This window comes from Salvelinus alpinus, chromosome 1 (assembly GCF_045679555.1).
Source record: "Salvelinus alpinus chromosome 1, SLU_Salpinus.1, whole genome shotgun sequence".
Taxonomy (NCBI): domain Eukaryota; kingdom Metazoa; phylum Chordata; class Actinopteri; order Salmoniformes; family Salmonidae; genus Salvelinus; species Salvelinus alpinus.
The window spans coordinates 110,951,518-110,978,075 of NC_092086.1; the positions used below are offsets into that span (position 1 = coordinate 110,951,518).

General features: G+C 40.8%; 1 protein-coding gene across 2 annotated transcripts; it reads right to left on the bottom strand.

Annotated features, from left to right (window-relative positions):
* Window positions 1-1,260: 1,260 nt before the first annotated feature.
* On the bottom strand, window positions 1,261-25,234 carry lman1 (lectin, mannose-binding, 1). Of its 2 annotated transcripts, none has more exons than XM_071341416.1 (13): window positions 24,984-25,234; window positions 23,410-23,564; window positions 22,002-22,109; window positions 21,562-21,623; window positions 20,949-21,048; window positions 20,179-20,302; window positions 19,841-19,899; window positions 19,464-19,596; window positions 17,879-18,072; window positions 17,652-17,722; window positions 2,326-2,485; window positions 1,964-2,091; window positions 1,261-1,820 (listed from the first exon to the last, which is right to left on the bottom strand). In XM_071341416.1, the coding sequence occupies exons 1-13, from the start codon at window positions 25,216-25,218 to the stop codon at window positions 1,784-1,786; spliced, it is 1,566 nt and encodes a 521-aa protein (XP_071197517.1). In that variant the 5' UTR covers window positions 25,219-25,234; the 3' UTR covers window positions 1,261-1,783. The 2 variants fall into 2 exon arrangements, with proteins under 2 accessions (XP_071197517.1, XP_071197508.1); XM_071341407.1 differs by having other exon boundaries at window positions 20,167-20,302.
* Between the last annotated feature and the right edge of the window lie 1,324 nt (window positions 25,235-26,558).

Below are 26,558 nucleotides of genomic sequence, written 5' to 3' on the forward strand. Positions count from 1 at the left end.
GACGAGAACTGGAACACGCTGTCATACATGTCGATCCAGAGTATCCCAAACATGCTCAATGGATGACATGTCTGGTGTGTATGCAGGCCATGGAAGAACTGGGACATTTTCAGTTTCCAGGAATTCTGTACAGATCCTTGGGGCAGTGCATTATCATGCTGAAACATGAGGTGACGGCGGTGAATGAATGGCACGACAACGGGCCTTAAGATCTCGTCACGGTATCTCTGTTCCTTCAAATTGCCATTGATAAATTGCAATTGTGTTCGTTGTCCGTAGCTTATGCCTGCCTATACCATAAACCCGCCATGGGGCACTCTGTTCACGTCAGCAAACCGCTCACCCACACGAAGCCATCTGCCCCGTACAGTTGAAACCGGTATTCATCCGTGAACACACTTCTCCAGCGCGCCAGTGGCCATCAAAAGGTGAGCATTTGCCCACTGAAGTCAGTTACAACATACTGTATATGAATAAAAAAAAAAAAAGGTTATTCAACTATTAATTACCAAAATTACGAAGATTCCGGTAACTGTGTTAAATTACCGGTAGCTTTGTAACCCTACCTATACCTCACCACTGGCACACAGAGTTGTTCTCTCTCACATAAGGCCCAGCATAATGTCCTCTGATCTGTCAGAGGCTATTATTGCTGGACACCAGCCTACCATGCCAGAGACACCAGTCCACTGTAGACACACCAGCCTACCGTGCCAGAGACACCAGCCTACCGTGCCAGAGACACCAGCCTACCGTGCCAGAGACACCAGCCTACCGTGCCAGAGACACCAGCCTACCGTGCCAGAGACACCAGCCTACCGTGCCAGAGACACCAGCCTACCGTGCCAGAGACACCAGCCTACCGTGCCAGAGACACCAGCCTACCGTGCCAGAGACACCAGCCTACCGTGCCAGAGACACCAGTCTACTGTAGAGACACCCCAGTCTACTGTAGAGACACCAGCCTACCATGCCTCCCTTAGACCAAACCTTGACCAGACTAAGCACTAAGCCATGCATTAAGCTAATGTCTTTAAAAGGGATCCTGATCAAAAGCGACAGGATGACAGTCTGGTCCCAGATCTGTTGGCGCTATCTTGCCAACTACTTCGATGAGTTACAATGAGTTGGCATGACAGCACAAACAGATCTGGGACCAGGCTAGAAGGTCAAATTTAACAACAATTAGGCTACTTTTTTTAATACCTGAAAACCAAAATGTAAACAATAGGATGGCATACAGGAACAAAGACAAAAATGTTGGTTTTGTTTTTTGTTTATGTAAATTGCTTGAGAAGAAAAAAGAAAAATGCCAGATTGGCATGTTTCAACCATTCAAGAAGACACACATATTGGACATCCACTCTGGGTTTTCTTCAACACAGTTCAAAATTCATACAAAATTGCACATTTATTAAATCCACAGTTTTCCAAGCTATGTGAATGGGCATACGGTGTTTTTGTTTTCTGAGAGTGGGAACTTATCAAAAACCAGTCGAAAGATCAGAATATCACCCAACGACTTGTCAAAATACTGTATAGAATATATTACATCATATTTGGAATCTTTTAACAAAATGTCCCACACGAGCATTCATTCACATACCCTAAACATAATATCAGATCAAATTAAAACTAAGAAATTAAAAAAGAAACTTCTCAAACAAAATCTAATTTTCAAGTACAATAATTTACAATTTTGAAAAACAAAACCAAACCAAAATAACCAGCAAAATGAACAGTCCCTCATTTACATATTGGCATGATATTGATGAGTATTTCATCAAAAGAATTTCTTTGCTGCTGCTTCTTGTTGACTTCTGTAGAGGGAGAAGAAAGAGAGAAAGAGATGAGAGAGAGGAGAGAGTTGAAATTGAGAGGAGAGAGAAAGAGATGAGAGTTATGACAAACATTTGATTTTTTAAATGTATTAGTTATTCTATTTATTTATTATTGCTCTTACTTGTACATAATGTAGCTGAAGAACAGGACTGATTGGATGACCACAAAGACCAGGAAGTGTGTGGTACCCAAACAGGAAGGCATTGGAGGAGGGTCAGGGCAGTTCATCACCTGCTTTTCACTGGGGTTCTACATGCAGCATAAGACACAAAAATATACTGTAAAAATCTAGATTCCTCATGTCCTCGTTCCTTCCAGTCTTCTCAAAACACATTGGAGGAGAAGGTCTGAGGGAAAAGGACCATGGATCTTCTCTTCCAATGTGGTTGGCGAAGGAGGCGAAGTTCGAGGAATCAGGAAAAGACTTGAGAAAGACGTGTGGAGAACCGCTGAGATTTACAGTCAAATAAGTTATTGACAAACCCCATTGCGCGTTATGAGGTGTTCGATGTTCTTCTTGACCACATGTAGATGTTCCTTGATGTCGTTGAAGTGTTGGACCGTCTCATACGTCCCCATGCCTACTGCGTTGCCCTGATGCTGACTGGCACCAATCTGTTTCAGAGACTCATAGAACGAGTTTCTGAGGAGAAAAACAAACAAACAGAAGAGTCAGATCTATCTCACTGTTGAACACAGCCCAAGCTGCAGTAGAAACATACATACAATAGGAAAAATTCTAACATTTTCTACATCAGCACACCAGAAAGGGTAGCGAAGAAAAACCTCAGCCCGTGGTAAACAACATCTGAAGTAGGCGACAACATTAAACCAGGAATGAATTTCAGCTAATACAGAATGAAGAGGATTAATTGAATATGTCTTCCTATACCTAAATAATCTAAATAAGGTATGTGAACTTGAAGTCTAGGTATTTGGAAGATGATTGAATTAAGGTTGGAGGACATGTTTTCCCTATGATAGGGTGTCAAATCAAATCAAAAGTTGATTGGTTGCGTACACAGATGTTAAATCGCTGCTAGCTCCGACAGTGCAGTAATGCCTAGCTATAAAAACAGCACACATAATCTAGATATAAAACAATCTGATATATAGGATGAGCCATGACTACAATACAGTATATACATCTAAAGTGGGTAAAACAGTATGTAAACATGATTAAAGTGACCAGTGTTACATGACTATGTAGATAGGGCAGCAGTCTCTAAGGTGCAGGGTAGAGTACCGGGTAGTAGCCGGCTAGTACCAGTGACTGAAGTGCAGGGCAGGGTACTGGGTGAGGGCCAGCTAGTAGTGACTGTTTAACAGTCTGGATGGCTTGGAGATTAAAAAACATCTTCTATCTCTCGGTCCCAGCTTTGATGCACCTGTACGGTCTACTCCCTCTAGATGAAGTGAGGGTGTGAATGTGTGACTCAGACTGACAGACAGGTTTATCCATGTGGTAAAGCTATTGGACAGTTCTCTGGGAACAATGCCCAGACCACTAATCCTGATTAAAAAGAAGAAGATGAGGCAGAGAAGGTGGGCCAGCACAGGTGACCACAACACACAGACCGATACACTACACACACACTGCATGTGTCCTTTAAATGGTGCATACGTTATATTATATATTTTATGTTATACAAATCGTATCCTTTTTTTATTTTTATTATCCAAAATCATTCATTCTAATATATATACACACATACATATATACACATACATACATACATACGACACAAGTTGTTCTGCTCCCACGAGCACATCCAATGCTAGCATCAGTAATTCTACATGTTGTTGTTAGCCCAGCTAGCATCAGTAATTCTACATGTTGTTGTTAGCCCAGCTAGCATCAGTAATTCTACATGTTGTTGTTAGCCCAGCTAGCATCAGTAATTCTACATGTTGTTGTTAGCCCAGCTAGCATCAGTAATTCTACATGTTGTTGTTAGCCCAGCTAGCATCAGTAATTCTACATGTTGTTGTTAGCCCAGCTAGCATCAGTAATTCTACATGTTGTTGTTAGCCCAGCTAGCATCAGTAATTCTACATGTTGTTGTTAGCCCAGCTAGCATCAGTAATTCTACATGTTGTTGTTAGCCCAGCTAGCATCAGTAATTCTACATGTTGTTGTTAGCCCAGCTAGCATCAGTAATTCTACATGTTGTTGTTAGCCCAGCTAGCATCAGTAATTCTACATGTTGTTGTTAGCCCAGCTAGCATCAGTAATTCTACATGTTGTTGTTAGCCCAGCTAGCATCAGTAATTCTACATGTTGTTGTTAGCCCAGCTAGCATCAGTAATTCTACATGTTGTTGTTACCCCAGCTAGGATCAGTAATTCTACATGTTGTTGTTAGCCCAGCTAGCATGGATAGTGACCGTTGTGAATCTGATGCAGCCGAAGAGCTACTGCCCCGTTACCCGGGAAACCACCGAACAACAGACAGGGACGTTGAACCATCGAAGAGGCGCAAATATGATAACTACTTTGATTTGGGGTTCACTTATATTGGGAGTAGTGCCTTTCCTCAGCCACAGTGTGTTATTTGTGCAAAAGTACTTTCTCACAACTCAATGAAACCTTCACTCTTCCGCAGACATTTAGAAACAAAACATGCCAATTTGAAAAATAAGCCACGGGAGTTTTTTTGAGCGAGAATTAAGACGACTTCGAGTAGTAAGACATGTATAAAAGCAACAGATACCATTAAAACCTCTCTAGGCTAGGGGGCGGTATTTTCACGTCCGGAGGAAAAGCGTGCCCAAAGTAAACTGCCTGCTACTCAGGCCCAGAAGCTAGGATATGCATATTATTAGTACTCTAAACACTCGGAAGTTTCTAAAACTGTTTGAATAATGTCTGTGAGTATAACAGAACTTATTTGGCAGGCGAAACCCCGAGGACAAACCATCCAGGAATTTTTGTTGTTGTTGAGGTGACAGTGATTTCAATGTGGATCTAGATTTCTAAAGGCACTTGCTTGCAGTTCCTATCACTTCCACTGGATGTCAACAGTCTTTAGAAATTGGTTGATGTTTTTCCTTTGTGTAATTAAGAAGTAGGGCTGTTCAGAACAAGGGTCGAGTCTAGTGTACTGTTTGTTAGGGGCGTGCGACATGAAAGCTCGCTCCACTTTGTTTTTATCCGCTATTGAACACAGTTTATCCCGTCTTAAATTTGATTGATTAGTTACGTAAAAGAATACCTAAAATTGTATTAGGAAAGTTGTTTGAAATGTTTGGACAAAGATTACAGGTAACTTATTAGATATTTTGTAGTCATGTTGCGCGAGTTGGAACTGGTGATTTTCTGGATCAATGCGCCAAATAAATGGACATTTGAGATATAACGACGGAATTAATCGAACAAAAGGACCATTTGTGATGTTTATGGGACATATTGGAGTGCCAACAGAAGAAGCTCTTCAAAAGGTAAGGCATGAATTATATCGTTATTTCTGAGTTTTGTGTCGCGCCTGGCGGGATGAAATATGATTGTCTGTATTTGTTTGATGGGGTGCTGTCCTCAGATAATAGCCTGGTTTGCTTTCGTCGTAAAGCCTTTTTGAAATCTGACACGGTGGCTGGATTAACAAGAAGTAAAGCTTTAATTGTGTATTGCACTTGTGATTGTATGAAAGTTAAATATTTCTAATAATTTAATTTGAATTTGGCCATTTCACCGGATGTTGTCAAATCGATCCCGTTAACGGGATTTGATCCCTAAGAAGTTTTAATACGAAGGGGCTAGATGCGTCTTATATGGTGAGGTACCGAGTGGCTAGGACAGGCAAGTCCCATACTATTGTGGAGGACTTAATTCTTCCTGCTGCCGCGGATATGGTTAGGACAATGCTGGGGGAAAATAACAAAAAAAACTATACTGACAATGACGCCATCAAACAACACTGTTTCACGACGCATCAGTGACATGGCAGGAGATGTTTTGAAACAATTACTGCTTCACATACAAGCCAGTGAATTTTATGCGTTACAGCTGGATGAGTCAACACGTGGCGGGCATGGCACAGCTCCTGGTATATGTCCGTTACGTTTATGGGGGGGGTCAATTAAGGAAGACATCCTCTTCTGCAAACCACTGCAAACTAGGACAACAGGAGAGGATATTTTTTAAGTACTGGACAGCTTTGTGACATCAAAAGGACTTTGGTGATCAAGATGTGTTGGTATCTGTACTAATGGCGCAAAAGCCATGACGCGGTGACATTGTGGAGTGGTAACGCGCGTGAAAGCAGTTGCTCCCAACGCCATTTGGATACACTGCAGCATCCACTGAGAGGCTCTTGCTGCCAAGGGAATGCCCGACAGCTTGAAAGACATTTTGGACACTACAATGAAAATGGCTAACTTTGTTAGAGCAAATGCCCCTGAACTCTCGTGTATTTTCTGCACTATGCAATGATATGGGCAGTGACCATGTAACGCTTTTACAACATACAGAAGTGTACTGGTTATCAAGGGGCAAAGTATTAACTATTTATTTTATTTTTTCAATTGAGAGACGAGCTTCAAGTTCTTTACTGACCATAATTTTCACCTGTCTGACCGCTTGCATGATGACGAGTTTCTCACACGACTGGCCTATCTGGGTGATGTTTTTTCTCACCTGAATGATCTGAATCTAGGATTACAGGGACTCTCCGCAACTATATTCAATGTGCAAGACAAAATTGAGGCTATGATTGTGTGAAAATGTAATTTATATCAGAAGCCACTGCCAGATTTCTGGATTGAGCTGGGCTCAGATAATCATGCCTTGGCAAAAGGCACGGATGCCCTTTGCAACCACGTACCTATGTGAGAGTGGATTCTCGGCCCTCACTAGCATGAAAACTAAATACAGGCACAGAATGTGTGTGGAAAATGATTTAAGACAGACTCTCTCCAATACAACCCAACATTGCAGAGTTATGTGCATCCTTCAAGCACACCCTTCTCATTAACCTGTGGTGAGTTAACACATTTCAATGAACAAATAAGGTTTTATATGTAAGATGGTTAAATAAAGAGCAAAATGATTGATTATTATTATATTATTTGTGCCCTGGTCCTATAAGAGCTCTTTGTCACTTCCCTCTAGCCGGGTTGTGACAAAAACTCACTCATTCTATTGTTTAATAAATGTATTGTATACTGTGTGTGGGGCAGGCTTACAATGATGGCAAAAAAAACTATTTGAGAGTGCGCTGACCCTGGTGCTAGAGGTAGAACGCAGCTGGAGGATGAATGTTTGAAGGGGTACAGGACTATAAAAAAATAATAATTGGGAACCGCTGATCTAAGTGATTGATAGTTGGTATTCAGCAGTCATAAAACATATGCCTTATTTACTTTGAAGAACTACTAAAATAGTGATTTTGTCAGAAAGCAGCTCTATAGAGGTGATGATGACTTGGAATGAAATAATAAAGTAATTAAATAAAACACGTGTATATTACAACAACTGAAATATTGTATTAAAGTAAAGTGAATAAATGGTTAATAAGTGTAATGGTCAGTCACTACCACCATGTGGTCTTGTATTAACTGGTTAATTCTGTGTTACAGCATTACACCCAAATAATCGAAACAGAAATACCCAAAAAATATTTTTGAACAATCCAACCAAAATGCATTTTTCTGGCATGGTTTAGGTCCACTTGTAGAATCTAAGCCAAAAACCCTATGTTTGTGTTTTTTATTAACCAGTTACCCAATCAAGTCAGGGCCCACCCTAGTTACCCACGTGGGCACCCTTACCACTTCCCCTCCCCCCGATCTGATGATTAGCAGAGCGGCAGCAGGCTGTCTATACTCATTGAGAGCGGACTTCTGAATCCTCCTGTGATTGGCGGTTGCAGATTTTTATTTATATATATATATATATATATATAAATAAATACACATTTTCTAATTATTTTATTCATTTTTGCTGCTTCTTGGGCCCCCATGGACCTGGCAGCTTCAACCCCAGTAAGCCCCTGCATTAATCCAGCCCTGCTCCTGGACAGAGAGTGAGAGGGTGACAGGAAAGCTGGTAGGAGAGAGACAGTACGGTCTGGATTTTAACCCACGCCAACACAGGTGCTCTGAAGGCATTGGTACAAATCGGTAGAACACCCAAGGCAACACAGAAACAATTTGAATGATAGTGCGAGTTTCCTACAGTTTCGGTTTTGTTAAGTCCAGCCATAAGTCCCCTCTAGAGCTAAGAAAAGACAGCAAACGTACTGTAATGAACAATATATAATCTTAATGTCACAGGGAACGGTCCAAAGTCAATCTCTAAATCCTCTTTAGGATCTTCCCAAAAGGCCATTTATCCTTAACATCAGAAACAAAATCTACCATTAACAAAAAAAGGACATGATTGCTGAATTAATCCCATGTTCTTAACCCAGATGTACAGTATCTTAATAAAAACAACTTAAGAGAAATATTATAGATCATATTCAATATACCAAGGTTTAAAAACAGAAAAAATGTATTCACACTTTTTATAAATAATACCAAAAGTATTGACCTTAGCCGAGGGCAAATTTCAGATTGGGAATATCTCAAATGTGTTGTGATGGTGGCCAAGCGGTGTAAGCCACAGCCTTCAGCACACGTCTATGGTGTCGGCATGGGTCTGAATCCTGCCTACTGCCCTTTGACACAAAGTTCTCTTTCCCCACTGTCATCATCTCTCTGTTCAATAAAAGTCATGAAAAAAAATAATTGAATAAAAAACATTACAGTGCATTCGGAAAGTATTCATACCCCTCGACTTTTTCCACTTTGTTACGTTACAGCCCTATTCTAAAATGGATTCATTCACCTTCCAACAGGACAACGACACTAAGCACACAGCCAAGACAATGCAGGAGTGGCTTCGGGACAAGTCTCTGAATGTCATTGAGTGGCCCAGACAGAGCCCGGACTTGAACCCAATCAAACATCTCTGGATAGACCTGAAAATAGCTGTGCAGCGACACTCCCTATCCAACCTGACAGAGCTTGAGAGGATCTGCAGAGAAGAATGGGAGAAACTCCCCAAATACAGGTGTGCCAAGCTTGTAGCGTCATACCCAAGAAGACTTGAGGCTGTAAATCACTACCAAAAGGTGCTTCAACAAAGTACTGAGTAAAGGGTCTGAATACTTATGTAAAATGTCATAGTTAAAGTTTTCCAATTTGTAATAAATCTGCAAAAAAATAAAATGTTTAACTGTTTTTGCTTTGTCATTATGGGGTATTGTATTTGAATAACGCTGTAACGTAAAATCAGGAAAAAGTCAAGGAGTCTTGAAACTTTCCAAATGTACTGTTGTACATGGGTTGTGATGGATTTGTCAGTTTACAATACTCCTTTCTCTGTGAAATGATTTGCTGGTTAGGGATTTAACCTTAACCAGTATAACACATGGTATTGTCTATTGAAACCATCATATTTTTTTTTATTACATTGTGGCTTCTGTAAACGTGCAATCAAAAAGTGCCCATGTTGAGAAAATGTGCAAAATGCAGAAGTTAGTGGCGTGTATCAAAAGAGCAGAATAAGACTCAGTTGACATTTTAATAAAGAGAACAAGATCACGTTTCTGATTAAATTACATTTTTTTTATAATGTATTATTACTAACAGGAGGGGTACGTCTTTTCCCATTAATATCGTCTTAAGATGATTACAAGCCAAAAACACTTCACAAACGAAAGCAATTGGAAGGCTGTAAGTATATAGGTCTAGGGGGGAACTGCGACATCAAGAAAGCAATCAGAAGGAGCCCGTGTTTTGTATCTGTGTATGAAGGATGTATTTAAAGACTGATGTCAAATCCTCCAAGGACAAATGGTGCCCGAGATGTTTCCTTTCCTTGCAGCCAACCCAGGGCCACATGGCACAGAGCACACAGCTGAGAGATGGTCAGACAGTAGAAGACATTTGTATAAACAAAATCCAATTTGTTTCTCAAAATTAAGAAGCAGGCAAATCTCCCTCGAGAAAGTAAGTGAACATTTATTAAAACTGTGAGTCTAATCTTTATCTTGTCCAAGTGACCCATTTATGAGAAAGCCCTTCTCAGATCAGAGAACATAATTTACCAGAGACTAACAGTAAGACGAGGTCAATCATATAATCATAATTCACATCTCTATAGACGGGGTCAAGACCTTAACGAGGGCATAATAATCTACTAGATTATAATCCCATATAGACCAATCAGGTTACTGCATTAGAGTCAGATGTACAGTATGTCTGTACTATGTTTGTATTGTCTTAATGTTGTGCCGGTTGGCTCGACTATAGAATGCATTCTTTGAAGTTCAATGTTGAATTCAAAATCTCCCTACCATCATATCTAAACCAATGTTAACGAAAATGTGCAAATCAACGTGGGAGGTACACAACACATTCCCCGCCTCTCGTCATGATCCGTCCAGCCATCCCAGAGAATCAGTATATCGGATTTTTGATGGGTCGTTAGCACTATGGTCGTCAGATAATTATTTTGCCAAAACCTAGCTCAAATTCTAGACGTCGGATTAAAACAAATCTCCAGCATCCATAAGGTTACCATTAGACTTAGATCCATTTGGACTGATTAAGTTTGCAGGTGCAACAGTTTAAAAAAAAATCAATTTACCACTCTCACATGCACAAATCTGCCCAATGAAAACCAATGATATGCTACCTTTTGGTAGCATTTCTGACAATGCTAACATCTTTTGGAGTCGAATCTCAGAGTTCTAAAACATTCGAGCAACTCGGTTGCTGCACAACAGTAGCAGCTTGCTAGTAGAAGGCTAGTTGGATGAGAAGCAAAAGGAAGGTCGCTAGCTAGCTCTGTATATTTTGCTACGGAAGGTTTTTCCTATGGCTGAAGACAGACATCTGTAGAAACTGCTGACCCTGGACACTTGCGTGTAAATCAGAGCACAAATAACCTGGCGGACCTCCTTGGCTGCTATTATAGCCAGTTAGATGCACAATACTTTGGAAACGTTGGGAAAACTGCCGCACTGCTAATTCATGTATTGTAATGAAACAGCAGGGAGCAGGTCTCGAACCCTCGACCTTCTAGCCCGAAATCCAGCGCGCTATCGACTGTGCCGCAAAAGCATGCTCGAACGGCAGAGTCGATTTCCGCGCTAATAAACCCAGGGTCGTCGATTTCCGCGCTAATAAACCCAGGGTCGTCGATTTCCGCGCTAATAAACCCAGGGTCGTCGATTTCCGCGCTAATAAACCCAGGGTCGTCGATTTCCGCGCTTATAAACCCAGGGTCGCCGATTTCCGCGCTAATAAACCCAGGGTCGTCGATTTCCGCGCTAATAAACACAGGGTCGTCGATTTCGGCGCTTATAAACCCAGGGCCGTCGATTTCGGCGCTTATAAACCCAGGGTCGTCGATTTCGGCGCTAATAAACCCAGGGTCGTCGATTTCGGCGCTTATAAACCCAGGGTCGTCGATTTCGGCGCTTATAAACCCAGGGTCGTCGATTTCGGCGCTTATAAACCCAGGGTCGTCGATTTCCGCGCTAATAAACCCAGGGTCGTCGATTTCCGCGCTAATAAACCCAGGGTCGTCGATTTCCGCGCTAATAAACCCAGGGTCGTCGATTTCCGCGCTAATAAACCCAGGGTCGTCGATTTCCGCGCTAATAAACCCAGGGTCGTTACACTATAATACATGCACACACCAGACAGACACATTGCTGTAAGAAGATCCAGAGTATATTCTATCCCTTACCATGTGTATTAATTCAGTACGCTCCTTCCTCTGTCAATTACATTTTCTTCACGTCATTATAAATCTGAATTTGCGCTGACTGATTAACACAGCGTCAAGTTACTTTTCAACGTGTTCCTGAAAACCTGAAGTCGCCCTCCACACGTAAAAAGAAGCAGAGGTGTGGGTTGCACAGAGAGCATCTAGGTTAAACATCATAATGATCTTTTCTTGCGCGACCTGTGACCTGTGACCTGTGACCAGTCAAAATAAAAACACCATGCTTGCTAACTTGGTTTAGCTATGTGATAAAATGAAACTGTTTACAACTGTTTGACTTTTATTTAAAAAGAAATAGCAAGCAAGAATGAAATAAAGTTCCATCAGTACTGAGTGAATGCCGTTCTGCATATGACTGTTGTACTGCGCCGTTACTTGTCTGCCTGCGGACCGCCCTTTCAGCTTGCACGATTCTTGCCATTCTCCTTCGACCTCTCATCAACAAGCAGTTTTTCCGCTCACAGGACTGTCGCTGACCGGATGTTTTTTGTTGGGTCGCACCATTCTCGGTAAACCCTAGACACTGTCGTGTGTGCAAAGCCCAGGAGGACGGACATTTCTGATACACTGGATCTGGCGTGCCTGGTAACCGACGATCACACCACGCTCAAAGTCGCTGACGTCACTTTGTTTTGCCCATTCTAACATTCAATAGAAAAGTAACTGAATGCATCGATGCCTCACGGTCTGTAGAAGCAATCCATTTTCATGAACGGGGTGGTGTACCTAATAAACTGGCGACATTTTTTGCTGTTTTACTTTAGTGCCTTATTGCAAACAGGATACATGTTTTGGAATATTTGTATTCTGTACAGGCTTCCTTTTCACTCTGTCAATTAGGTTAGTATTGTGGAGTAACTACAATGTTGTTGATCCATCCTCAGTTGTCATATCATAACCATTAAACTCTTAACTGTTTTGAAGTGCCCGTTGGCCTCATGGTAAAATCCCTGAGCGGTTTCCTTCCTCTCTGGCAACCGAATTATAAAAGATGCCTGTATGTTTGTATTGACTGGGAGTATTGATACACCAGCCAAAGTGTAATTAATAACTTCATGCTCAAAGTCTGTTAAAAAAAAAGAAAAGGGAAACAGTGTTTAAAAACCCTTTACAATGAAGTTATTTGGATTTTTACGAATTATCGTTGAAAGACAGGGTCCTGTATATATAAACTCAGCAAAAAAAAGAAACGTCCCTTTTTCAAGACCCTGTCTTTCAAAGATAATTAGTAAAAATCCAAATAACTTCACAGATCATTGTAAAGGGTTTAAACACTGTTTCCCATGCTTGTTCAATGAACCATAAACAATGAATGAACCATAAACAATGAATGAACATGCACGTGTGGAATGGTCGTTAAGACACTAACAGCTTACAGACGGTAGGCAATTAACGTCACAGTTATGAAAACTTAGGACAATAAAGAGGCCTTTCTACTGACTCTGAAAAACACCAAAAGAAAGATGCCCAGGGTCCCTGCTCATCTGTGTGAACATGCCTTAGGCATGCTGCAAGGAGGCATGAGGACTGCAGATGTGGCCAGGGCAATAAATTGCAATGTCCGTACTGTGAGACGCCTAAGACAGTGCTACAGGGAGACAAGACGGACAGCTGATCGTCCTCGCAGTGGCAGACCACGTGTAACAACACCTGCACAGGATCGGTACATCCGAACATCACACCTGTTGGACAGGTACAGGATGGCAACAACAACTGCCCGAGTTACACCAGGAACGCACAATCCCGCAGGTCCTCACCAGACATCAACGGCAACAACGTCGCCTATGGGCACAAACCCTCCGTCGCTGGACAAGACAGGACTGGCAAAAAGTGCTCTTCACTGTCGAGTCGCGGTTTTGTCTCACCAGGGGTGATGGTCGGTTTCTTTTTCTGCTGAGTTATATATATATATATATACATACATACATACCAATAGGCCCCCCTTCTTTGTGAGGCATTGGGAACCCTCACTGGTCTTCGTGGTAGAATCTGTGTTTAAAATTCACTGCCCGACTGAGGGAGCTTACAGATAATTGTATGTGTGGGGTACAGAGATGAGACAGTCATTCAAAAATCATGTTCAACACTTACTGCACACAGAGTGAGTCTGTGCAACTTATTATGCGACGTGTTACTACGGAACTTATTTAGGTTTGCCATAACAAAGGGGTTGAATACTTATGGCTTTTAATTATTTTTTATTAATTTGTTAAAATGTCTAAAAACATAATTTCACTTTGACATTATGGGGTATTGTGTGTAGTAGGCCAGTGACACAAAATTCAGGCTGAAACTAGGCTTGTTACGTGATCATATTACTGCCAATCCGGTGGTCACGAGTCATGACGGCAGTCAAATTCCACGTGACCGTTTAGTCACAGTAATTAGGCTTCTCCAAGCTCAGATGCTGCTGATGGTCATTAGCAGCCTACCAAACTTGCTAACTGCCTGGTACTCAGCACTCTTTTGTCCCTCTAATCACTCTGACATCAACGAAAATCTAATCAGAAATCTAATCAAACACTTCATGAGATCCCATGAGCTCCTGTTGCTCAACGTTTCTATTGGCTATGCAATTTGAAAAGACTAATAGTTCATCAACATTTTAAGCTAAACATTCTGATCTGTTGTGTCAGCCACATTGCTTTTAAATGGTTTTTCGGTGCTAGTGGTTGTATTAATTTGGGATCTATCACATCCCACAACTGTCTCAGACTTCTTTTTGGAATATATTTCCCCCCCCTCGCACAGAATAGGTCAACTTTTGTACTATGGGGGAAAATAGATTGACATAGGCTAGTGCTTTTGCTCGTGCAGCCTGAGCATAAAACAAAGCAGAGCTCATGACTTATGCGACTCCTTTCAAATCATGTCGCATCACGCAGCCTTAGAATTTATTTTAAAAATCTAAAACATATAGCCCAACATTTGTATCACAACTAAAGTTGCATAAATAAATCTAAATTAAACAAATAGGAGGATCTGTTTCTTTGTTAACCGCTAACACAATAGCTGCACTCTCTCAATTTAGAGAAAACACCCTTTCTATTTTATTCAGCTATGTCCATTTGTATTCTTCATACTATTAAATTATAAATAATAACGGATTTTTAAGCAAATATTGTCTGCTAAATTAACTAGCGTAGCCCACAGCCATATGGAATAGCCAGATCAGGGCCTAACATGAGGACAAATCAGCGTATGCTATTCTGTTCTTCTGAAATATATGAAGAAAATGTCATCTGTTTCTTTAGACCTGTCTAAAAAAAAATATGCAAATGTAGATATTCCAAAGGTCTGCATCAGTGGCTTGTAGGCTGTGTGTGGAAGCCAGGAGATGTTAAAGGTGTTTATGTTCATTAACGGTCAATTGCGGTGAGACCGGCAGTTATTTGCTTGACAATCACCAGCTGACAAAATGTTATATATGACTGTCAAAGCCCTAGCTGTAACACAATAAAATGTGGAAAGTAAAAGGGGTGTGAATACTTTGAAGGCACTGTATATACACTTTAACCGCATAATTCTACAGTTATGTAAAACTAGTCAAATAATAATAAATGAACACTAGTTAGCCTTAGTGATGATATTCATCAATATTGATATTGATCATGTCAAATTATTATTTTGGTAAGACTATTTGGATAGTCTGTAGAGCATCTACAGATGGACTATCTACACACGATCAGTAACCTTAACAAGCAGTTGCTTATCAACAGACGGTCATACGATAAACAAACTATCTGTAGAGCATTTACTGATGGAATATCTGAACTATCCAAAATAAGGTGTCATCATTATTTTCTACTAGCGAGAGACTTTTCTTGGAATATGGCTCTCTCCCCCCATTATCGTTGAATATTTTGTTTGTGTGATCTGATCTGTCCGTCTACACCTTCTCTCCAAAAGCACCTTACATATCATAATACTTAAGAACAAAATATGTTATTGTTATTCGTCAATGGAAAAGAAAAACAATTGATGTAATTAATGTTTGACAAAGAACGGAGATTCTCATCTTTCATCAGGATTAAGTTACACCATCAAACCTATATTTGTATCGACAGCCTCTAACAAAAGCCTAACACAGAGTTTTAATCTGTATTATCCTAAGATCATATGAAAAGCCTGGGAGGTTGACAGAACTATCTAAAGAATAGGGACATTTACATGTACGGTGCATTCGGAAAGTATTCAGACCCCTTTGACTTTTTCCACATTTTGTTACGTTACAGACTTATTCTAAAACGGACGAATTAGCTTTTTTCCCTGCTCATCATTCTACACAAAATACCCAATAACAACAAAGTGATAACAGGTTTAGAAAATGTTGCTCATTTATTAAAAATATCACATTTTACGTAAGTATTTAGACCCTTTACTATGAGACTCAAAATTGAGCTCAAGCGCATCCTGTTTCCATTGATCATCCTTGAGATGTTTCTACAACTGGATTGGAGTCCACCTGTGGTAAATTCAATTGATTGGACATGATTTGGAAAGGCACACACCTGTCTAATATAAGGTCCCACAGTTGACAGTGCATGTCAGAGCAAAAACGAAGCCACGATGTCAAAGGAATTGTCCGTAGAGCACCGAACTAGGTTTGTGTTGAGGCACAGATCTGAGGAAGGGTACACCTTCCAACAGGACAGAAACCCTAAGCACACAGCCAAGACAACGCAGGAGCGGCTTCGGGACAAGTCTCTGAATGTCCTTGAGTGGCCCAGCCAGAGCCCAGACTTGAATCCGATCGAACATCTCTGGAGAGAAGAATTGGAGAAACTCCCCAAATACAGGTGTGCCAAGCTTGTAGCGTTATACCCAAGAAGACTCAAGGCTGTAATTGCTGCCAAAGGTTCTTCAACAAAGTACTGAGTAAAGGGTCTGAATACTTATGTAAAATGTGATATTTCATTTTTTTATTATTTTATTTATACATTTGCAAAACAATAATTTTTTTGCTTTGTCATTTTGGGACATTGCGTGTAGATTGACGAGGGGGGAAAAACTATTTAATCAATTTTAGAATAAGGCTTTAATGTGACAAAATGTGGAAAAAGTCAAGGCGTTTGAATACTTTCCGAGTATATGATTTGTTTTTTAACCTGGCCACTGTTTCCACACGCTAACATTTTAGCATTTGTGGCACAAATGCAATTTATTATCATTTGTAATGCTTAATTTCCCAAACGATCTATAAGTAAAAAGTAAGCATTTGGAAACAATGGCCAGGTAATCAAACCAAAGAATGAAATGCTGTCAAACCTTGTCAATAAACTGCTTAAAAAGGGTCAGGAAACCAATATGCAATTGTTAATTTGGGTGTACTATTGCTTTAATCTATTAGAACCTGAAAATATCGACATATTTAGGAAACAATGGTTACGTGAAGTAACGGAAATATATAACGGTTAAGCTATATGTTATATCGTCTCAAAGAACCGACAAGGTCCATGTTAGAAAACAATCATGATGTTATCAGAAAAAACAAAATAAAATAAAAAAACATTTATTCATTCGTCCTCTAGTCTAGAATGCAGCTCGGATGCTCGATAAAGGAAAGAACCGCCCACCAGACTTCCCAGCTCATATCCTCATGCACAAAACAAAGCGAAAGTCAGCAAACAAAAGATGAACATAAATATGGATTAGGGATGAGCTCCTGGGGAGATAAGGTGTCTATCCCACTGGGGGGGTGGGGGGGTGTAGTGGAGGAGGTTTAAGGTATCATAGACTTGGGGGCTTGTAGTTAAGGTATCATAGTAAATCCTACAGACAAGCCAGGAGGGAGATTTCAGACTGGGAAGCAAGAGACAAACAAAATAGCAGATTATTGGGTCTAGGCTGAGACACCTGCAGCAGCGGAGTATTGTATTGTGAGATTAAATATGAGATTTAATAAGGATTTATTTATGGCCTTGATTGAAAAACAATAGCTTGTTTGTCTGGAATATCAGATCGTACTGTGTGTGATAAATACAGTTAAAGAATAATAACAAAACAACAATCGCTGTTACGGTACCCACCTCAACTCGTTCAGGTTCCTCAGTACTTCCTGTTGTGTTGCAACCACCACACCCATCTCTTGACTCGGAGCCTGAAGAATTCAATAAACATAACAATTATTAAAACATGTCATGATTATTTTTAGTAAAATTATTAAACTTCAGTATGTGGCTCTATTGATTTGAACAATATACTGTGTGTGTGTGTGTGTATGTATGTGCGCTCGTGGTCTTCCTAGACTTCCTACCTGTCCCACCTGTCCTCCAGACTCCCCTTGGCGCTTGGAGATCTCGTCGGTAGCCACGGATACGTAGCGCCGCTGTTCGTCCAGGATCACGGCCAGCTGATGGTGAAGCTGCTTGATCTCCAGATGGATCCGGTTCTGGCCCTCAAACACTTGGCGGATCTCTCTGTCGTTCACAGTCTCATACATGTCCTCAACTACACAGATCAGACAGAAGGACGTCTTATTAGCATCTAGTATTAGCATCTGGACATATCCAACCCCCCCCCCACAATTTTCCCGCTAATTTCCTGTAATTCGACAAATTGTTCTATAGGAGGGAGGTAAATGTTTGCAGTTTTTAATATGATAACTGATTATGAAAAATGGGTCGGTAATTCGACCATGATTACTTCAAGTTCAAATAACTGTCCGCTAGACTAACTTAACAATCTAAAAACAGCTGACATGAAATAATTGAGTGACTGCTGATGCATGACTAATTTCCAAATCGTACCTTGTGTATTCTAACTGTCAACAGTAAGCTGAAACCTTGACTGACCTCTTACTGTTGAGAGTTATATAGAGGAAAAGTATTCAGACCTGTTGACTTTTTCCACATTTGGTTATGTTTACAGTCTTATCCGAAAATTGATTAAATTGTCGTCCCCCCCCCATTAATTTACACACAATAGCCCTTAATGTAAAGCAAAAACAGGTTTGGACATTTTTGCAAATGTATAAAAAAAATAGAAATATCATTTTACATAAGTAAATCTAGATGGCCAGGCTGATATATAAGACTAAGGCTATTGATATATATCTCTATCTACAAGGGTTTTTATTTTTACTATTTGTACCTTGTAGAATCATAGTGAACATAAGATAGAACTATGAAATAACACATGGAAACATGAAGTAACCAAAAAAAGTGCTAAACAAATCAAAATATATTTTACACTTGAAGAAACGTTCAAAGTCCTTGAAATTTTCCACATTGACTGACCTTCATGTCTTAATGATGGACTGTCGTTTCTCTTTGCTTATTTGAGCTGTTCTTGCCAAAATATGGACTTGGTATTTTACCAAATAGGGGTGGTATACAGAATATAGCCCTACCTTGTCACAACACAACTGATTGGCTCAAACGGATTAAGAAGGAAATAAATTCCACAAATTAACTTTTAACAAGGCACACCTGTTAATTGAAATGCATTCCAGGGGACTACCTCGAAGCTGGTTGAGAGAATGCCAAGATTGTGCAAAGCTGTCATCAAGAAAGGGTGACTACTTTGAAGAATCTCAAATAGAAAATATATTTTGATTTGTTTAACCCTTTTTTTTTTGCTTACCTCATGATTCCATGTGTTATTTCATAGTTTTGATGTCTTCACTATTATTCTACAATGTATAAAAATAGTACAAAAAATAAAGAAAAACCCTTGAATGAGTAGGTGTCAACTTTTGACTGGTACAGTATGCAATATCTTAATGGGTCCGCAGCCTATTAAAAAACTTTCCCATCCCTTACTAGAATGTAAAAAGTAGCATATAACATGTACAGCAAAGACATGATGAAGTCTGAGGAATATTATTGAGTGAAACTAACTGGGTTGTCCCTGAACGTCCGGATGCTCCTTCTGGTAGTCCTCTTTCTTTTTGTCCAGATCCTGCTGAAAGTTCTCAAATTCCTCCTGGTACTTGTCCTTGTCCTGCTTGGGCATCTCTGCTTCAGGTGGGGGCTTCAAATGGGACAAAACAACCCCCTGTGAACCGGTGCTGAAGAGACTGATGCCCTGTACTCCCCTTATTCACATAATGCTTTCTCATACCTCTACTGAAGAAATAGGGTACACAATTCACTCTGATGTTCTTCGATTTAAAATTGTACTGAGTGGTACTGTAAGTGGTTTAACTTGTGGTAAGTGGAAACTGTACCAGTTACAGTTATGACTATGAGTAGTATAACTAAGAAAATCTAGTTACCAGTTCTTGGCCAGGCTCTGATAGTCTGAACGTCAAGAAGGACAGGACATCATGATCATCTGGAAGACAAAAGTTACATTCAAACAAAACCCATTAAATATGATTAAACAAAATAATTTGTTTCATGATTGACCATTATAACCTAACAATATCCACATTTTACATTTCAAGCAGTTTAATCTAAATAAATTAGGAATAGTAAAAATCTAATTTGAAAGAAATTACATTAAAAAAAAGGGGGTTCATACATGCGTATGGCAAGTTTAATAATGCATTACAATCACATCATAATGCATTATACCTGCAGGCCTCAACTAAACTGTTACCAAGATAACCACCTGCTAGACCACCAGTGGCAGCTGAGATACCGAAGTATCCTTCCTGTGGAATGACCATGTTGTCCACTTTTGTACAGAACTCATAGTCATCCTTATCTGGCGTGAACCCATTGTTGATCAGCACCTGACAGGACAGACAATGTTTTTAGCACATTAACCAAGTGCAATCAATTAAAATGCATTATAATTTCGTACTGTTTAACTCTTTCTCCTCCCCGATTTCTTAATATCCAAATTGCGAGTTACAGTCTTGGCCCATCGCTGTGACTCACGTACGGACTCGGGAGAGGCGAAGGTCGAGAGCCATGCGTCCTCCGAAACACGACCCTGCCAAGCCGCACTGCTTCTTGACACACTACTCGCTTAACCCGGAAGCCAGCCGCACCAAAGTGTCGGAGGAAACGCCGTACAACTGGCGACCGTGTCAGCGTGCAATGCACCCAGCCCGCCACAGGAGTCACTAGAGCGCGATGGGACAAGGACATCCCGGCCAGCCAAACCCTCCCCCAACCCGAACAACGCTGGACCAATTGTGCGCCGCCTCACGGGTCTCTACAGATCCAGGATCGAACCCGGATCGGTATTGACGCCTCAAGCACTGCGATGCAGTGTCTTAGACCGCTGCGCCACTCGGGAGGCACGGCATAGTTCTGTGTTTGATGCATTCGGGCGTTGATCATTTCATCGTGTTCTCAATAAATGGCCAATATAAAAACACCAGTCAAATTTGTCTCGGTTTTTTAATTGGAGGGGATTGATAATTTACTTACTATTAGTGTTCTTTTATAGTATGTTATTTTGGCTCTGACAGGATAGGGTTTGTTACGGAAGTCTCTTAAACATGTCCCCAGGGCCTGAGTCGTGCCATCACTGAAAAGAAAACATATATATATTTTTTTAGACACATTACATAGTAGTATTAGAAGTAGTAGTAGTACTACTTTATATATCACAAGAAGGGAAATTAATTCATCCCCACAAGCATCGACAATACAAAGTACAAAGGCAGACCTGGATTTATAACAAGTATAAAGGACACATGCACCACAGCAGCAGGAGAAACAAGTACAGAGAATATAGAACAACATAGATGGCCATACAAACAGAAAATACATGGTTTGGAGATTTCAGAAATTAAGGAAAACAATTCCAATTAATGTGTAAACACACAGAGTAGTGACGACACAGAAGACAGTAGTGTAAGCTCTAAGACATAGATGGCACAGAAAAGTGATTTCCAGCTTTCACTGCCCAGGGAGATTAGGATGACAGAGAGGATTATAATCTCCAACCACAAATAAATAATTATATTTTCTAATCTTCTTTTAAGTTGTAAAATGTTCAGTTGGTGATGTCAGAAAGGCGAAGGAAATGTTGACTTACTTTGGGTGATCATAAACAAGTTTGCCATTGTTTCCCACCACCAGCACAGCAGGGTTGTTTTTCTGAAACAAACAGTAAAACAAACAACAATCTGTAATCTACCTAATCTAGGTTTTAAAAGGTCATTGTGTTTCTTTCACTACATCCAATACATGCCATCAGACCTAGGCTACAACTTGACAATATGAAGAAAGAAAGATGGATATCAAGATAAGAAAGTGTGTACAGTATTAACATACATTTCCTATTATTTGCATTGTAGTATTTGAATTTTAAAGTATTAATGACATTATAAAAAAAACGGTTAATTGACATTTTACCTGAATTAATTTGCAATATCCTTTTGACTTTTTTTTTGCTTTAACCCATAATTAAATAAATACATTTATTGTAAATTGATTAAATGAATGTAATCAAATGTTTAAAATTTGACCACCAACCTTCCCATCGTTGTCAAAGGAATCGAAGAAGATACCGATGCCGTTCCAGTTGTCAGCGGCTCCATAGACAGGACCATCCAGGCCTTGTGCAGTGGTGAACCATATCGCCTGTTAGAGGGATGAGAACATGGAGACTGGGAATGTCCAAAAATACTTATTTTAACTGTCTGAATAACTATAGGTAGCAGTAGCGCAGCAGAGGGACAGAGAGATAAATATAGGGACAGTAGCTCCAGTCAAATGTACAGTACAGCGAACGCATAATGTAGGACTTGAACCCACGACCTTGGCGTTACTAGTGCCACGCTTTTACCCATCTGAGCCACACAGGGACAGGACAGACATGGAGAGATAAACAAGGGGATTAACCTGTAGTCTGAGCCGAAAGGTCAACACAACTCCTCACTCACTACCAGCAGACTAGCTGCCGGGATATAGGCGTAGGTAGCTCAATGGACATTAATAGGCATACCTATCACACTATTGAGCTGACACAAAACATACTGTACAGGCTCTAATATTTCATTTTCACATATTTTCCAGCACGGCTCCAGCAACTATGGTGGATGTGTGACCAGGCCAGTACAGCACCAGGCCAGTACAGCTTGGCTCAGCTCAGTAGGCTGATTAGGGCTAGAGCATAGAGAAGGATAGAGAAGGATAGACAAGGACACCTTGTCCTAAAGGAATTGACATGGTTATCAAAAAGTAATGTCAGGGTAAGCCTACACAAAACACAGCCCTTATTTTAAGTGTTTCTAAAATCGCCTACGGGAAAAATTAATGATGGAAAAACAACTGGAACCATTTCCTTGTTCGACCACTAGGTTTTATGGGTATTATGACTCATACTGTGGTACTCCATTCTGAAGTAGTCAACTGGGTGGGACATCCTATGGGTTAAGGAAGGTTCACATAATTCCATCCAGGTCATCAGGAGGGATCAGCCAATGAATTATACTTGTGCGCAAACACAGTAGCAGAAGAAGAAAATTGACTACTTCAAAATGGAGATTGCCTCAACGGAGCTGCCTGTGGGCTCAGACGCCATAATGGGACAGATACACAGAAGAATCCTCTATCATTCTCTATGGGCTAGAGTCAGAGTATATGGAAGCCATAGGAAGGAAGGTAATATTTCTCACTTGGCTAGCTTCACAATAATAATACACCTACATATGCTGTAGCCAGTGTTTTTAAAGCACACTGCAGTTAGCCCAGGGTTAAGTCATGCTTATGTGAAAGGAGGGTAGGATAGCCCTGGGCTAAATTTAACCCATGTTTAAGGATAGCCCTGTTCTAAGAAAATGCTGTGTGAAAAGGCCTAGTGTGAAGCTAGACATGAGTGAATTTCCCAATCTTTATATAATAAAGGAAAATTGACTTGGCAAAGTGGTATTCCTCTTACCAGGCCGTCCGCTCCCATCCTCCCTCGTCCAGACACACGGAATGTCACCTCTGCTTCCCAGTTGTCAAAGTTGACTGTGGTCTTGGTCCAGACCGAGCCCTTCTGACTCCTGAGAGAGGGGGTGATACGGACCTGATCGGCACTGGGGATGGCATCTGGGACAGACACAAGACGTTAACGTTAGTTAGCAAGTTTGGGGTAAAGTCATACTGAGCAAACCCTTACTGACAGAAGGCTAAGACAGCTCAGTTACCAGAAGCACTAGCGGTCCGTTCCGTTATGACTGTACGGTACAGAAGCTTTGTGACTAACTGTGAATGTCTAGAAATACTTGTTCAACTGTTTGCATAGCGTAACTAAGTAAAGTAAGTAAGCCTTGTCCAAGTCATAATGGCCCTTAGTGCAACTACTGGTGTAGAACCAGTATTGGTCCGGGGTAAACAATTGACCAGAAGTGATTTTCTTTACAAGCCTTGGGGTTAGTAACATCATTGTGTCTTAAGCCTACACATGTACATGTGTCACTGAGATGATTATTATTCCCAGGGTTCTTTGTGGACAACATTTACATGGATTAATTACATTCTGAAACCTTAAGTAAAGACAAAATAGGTAGCCTATACATAGGCCTAATATTGTTAGCATTACAGTCAAGGGTTTGGTAGACAGCCAAGGTCCACAATAGTTTGTATATTTTGAGCCTACATTCAAAATGTCACAGTAGTTCATTCGTGTGTGTCAAACATGCCATATTCTGTATCCTGATAAGAAATGGACAACATGATCAAATTGACTCCTAAATCAGGGTGAGTCGACACCATTCAGGGACCTTTGCACTGCTTCTAAAGATACTGATTTGTTAACCCTTTACATGACACAAAACCATGCTAGTAGAGGGACAGATCAATTCAATAGGAAAGAAAAATCCACCCATACAATGCTCACCAACTTTAAAAAGGCAAAGCGTTTTCTCTGATAATATTATGAAACCCAATGCTGGCTATTGCATGTGTGCAATGCTGCGGTAGTGTTTTCCAAGGAGGATTCCAAAACCTGGAATGATCTGTGTGTCCATATTTTGTTTCTATAGGCTGCAACGTTGTTAACAAGAACCCCCTCAACTATTATACCGTGTCAGCTAAAATGAAATGTAAGCTTGGCAACACCATATGGTATACTTTGTGGTAGGGTGATTTAGGCAGCTGGCAGGCATGAACGTAACAAGGTACTCAATGTAGCTAACGTTAGCTAGTTACTTGGTAACTTTACTGATGTCTGCATGTGTATCTCTTCTCCTGCTTCTCTCCCCGTCTGATGCTGCTGCTCATTTCACTGCCATAACATGTTGAAACGAGTTTGAAATCAGGCCCACTGACTAATCCTCAGTGGGTACAGGCAGTAGCCGGCTAGCTACAACAAACGTGTCATAAATGTTCCCCCACATGCAAAATAACTAGCTACAATCGCTGGCTAGAATGGCAAGATATCTATCGCAGCGGATTCACCTTATTATAATGATTTATAACGGTCAGCTATAGCCTAGCCACCGGCACCAGTCATAAACTGAAACTTACTTCCACTGTGTACCCAAAAGGGAATACTCCCGTCGGGTTGAGACAGGTGCGGTCCCTTGAAACTGTACTTGTATTCAAACCGGCGGTTTGGGGCTGCTGCGGTCGAAGCAGCGGCGGCGATATTATTGGCATTACTGTGGTGGAATATTAAAGTTAATATCAATAAACACGCATCAGCAGCCAGGCGGTTTACTATGGACACTGCCATCTTTTGGTACCACTGCTGACGTAGCATTGAATCAGAGAGGATGATGGGAATGCCTGTAGGGCCAACAGGGCGCTTTCTTATTGGTCGAATCCCTAGACGTTGTAGGCTGAAATTACACGTTGTAGACTGACACATGCCTGCATTTCTTTCACAATGTAAACAACGACCGCAACCTTTTGTTTTCACAATGTAGCACAAACGGTCTTACTTTGTTGTATTTTCGTAAATCTTTGCCATATTTTACCAACATATTTTATCGAGTCCTGTGATGTGGCTACATCTTTCACCTCAAGTGACCTATAGGCTGTGCAAAAATAACAGCGTGACCACAACATACACGACATGATTCGTGATTTATAATGATTTGCTATTTGGTGGAGGTATATACCTACTCTATTGTTATGAAGGATATATACATGTTTCTTTACCATAACAGCCATACCATAATGATCCTGAATAACAACAACAATTAAAGTAGTGATGATAAGAAGGGCGCTGGAGGGGATGGCTGCCTTTTTAACGGATCTTAATTTTAACCAACTGCTATTTTGTGTGTTTTTTTTTTACATTGTAATTTATTTTGTACATACTGTTGATTCTACCTTCTCTTATGACCGAAAATAACTTCTAGATATCAGAACAGAGATTACTCACCTCGAACTGGACAAAGATTTTTTCTTTAATGAGACTGAAGTGAAAGATATAATGCTGCTCCCAGACGGAAACCCTAGACCCACTACAATTCGCATACAGCCCCAACAGATCCACAGATGACGCAATCTCAATTACACTCTACACTGCCCTTTCCCACCTGGACAAAATGAACACCTACGTGAGAATACTGTTCATTGACTACAGCTCAGCGTTCAACACCATAGTGCCCACAAAGCTAAGAACCCTGGGACTAAACAACTCCCTCTGCAACTGGACCCTGGACTTCCTGACTGGCCTACACAAGGTGGTAAGGGTAGGCAACAACACATCTGCCACGCTGATCCTCAACACGGGGCCCCTCAAGGATGCGTGCTTAGTCCCCTCCTGTACTCCCTGTTCATCCACAACTGCGTGGCCAACCACAAATCCAACACCATCATTAAGTTTGCTGACGACACAACGGAGGTAGACCTGACCACCAACAGTGATGAGACAGTCTATAGGATGGAGATCAGAGACACAAGACAACAACCTCTCCCTCAACTTGAGCGAGACAAAGGAGATGATCGTGGACTACAGGAAAAGGAGGGTCAAACAAGCCCCCATTCACATTGACGTGGCTGTAGTGTAGTGGGTCGAGAGTTTCAAGTTCCTTGGTGTTCACATCACCAACAAACTATCATGGTCCAAACACACCAAGACAGTCGTGAGGA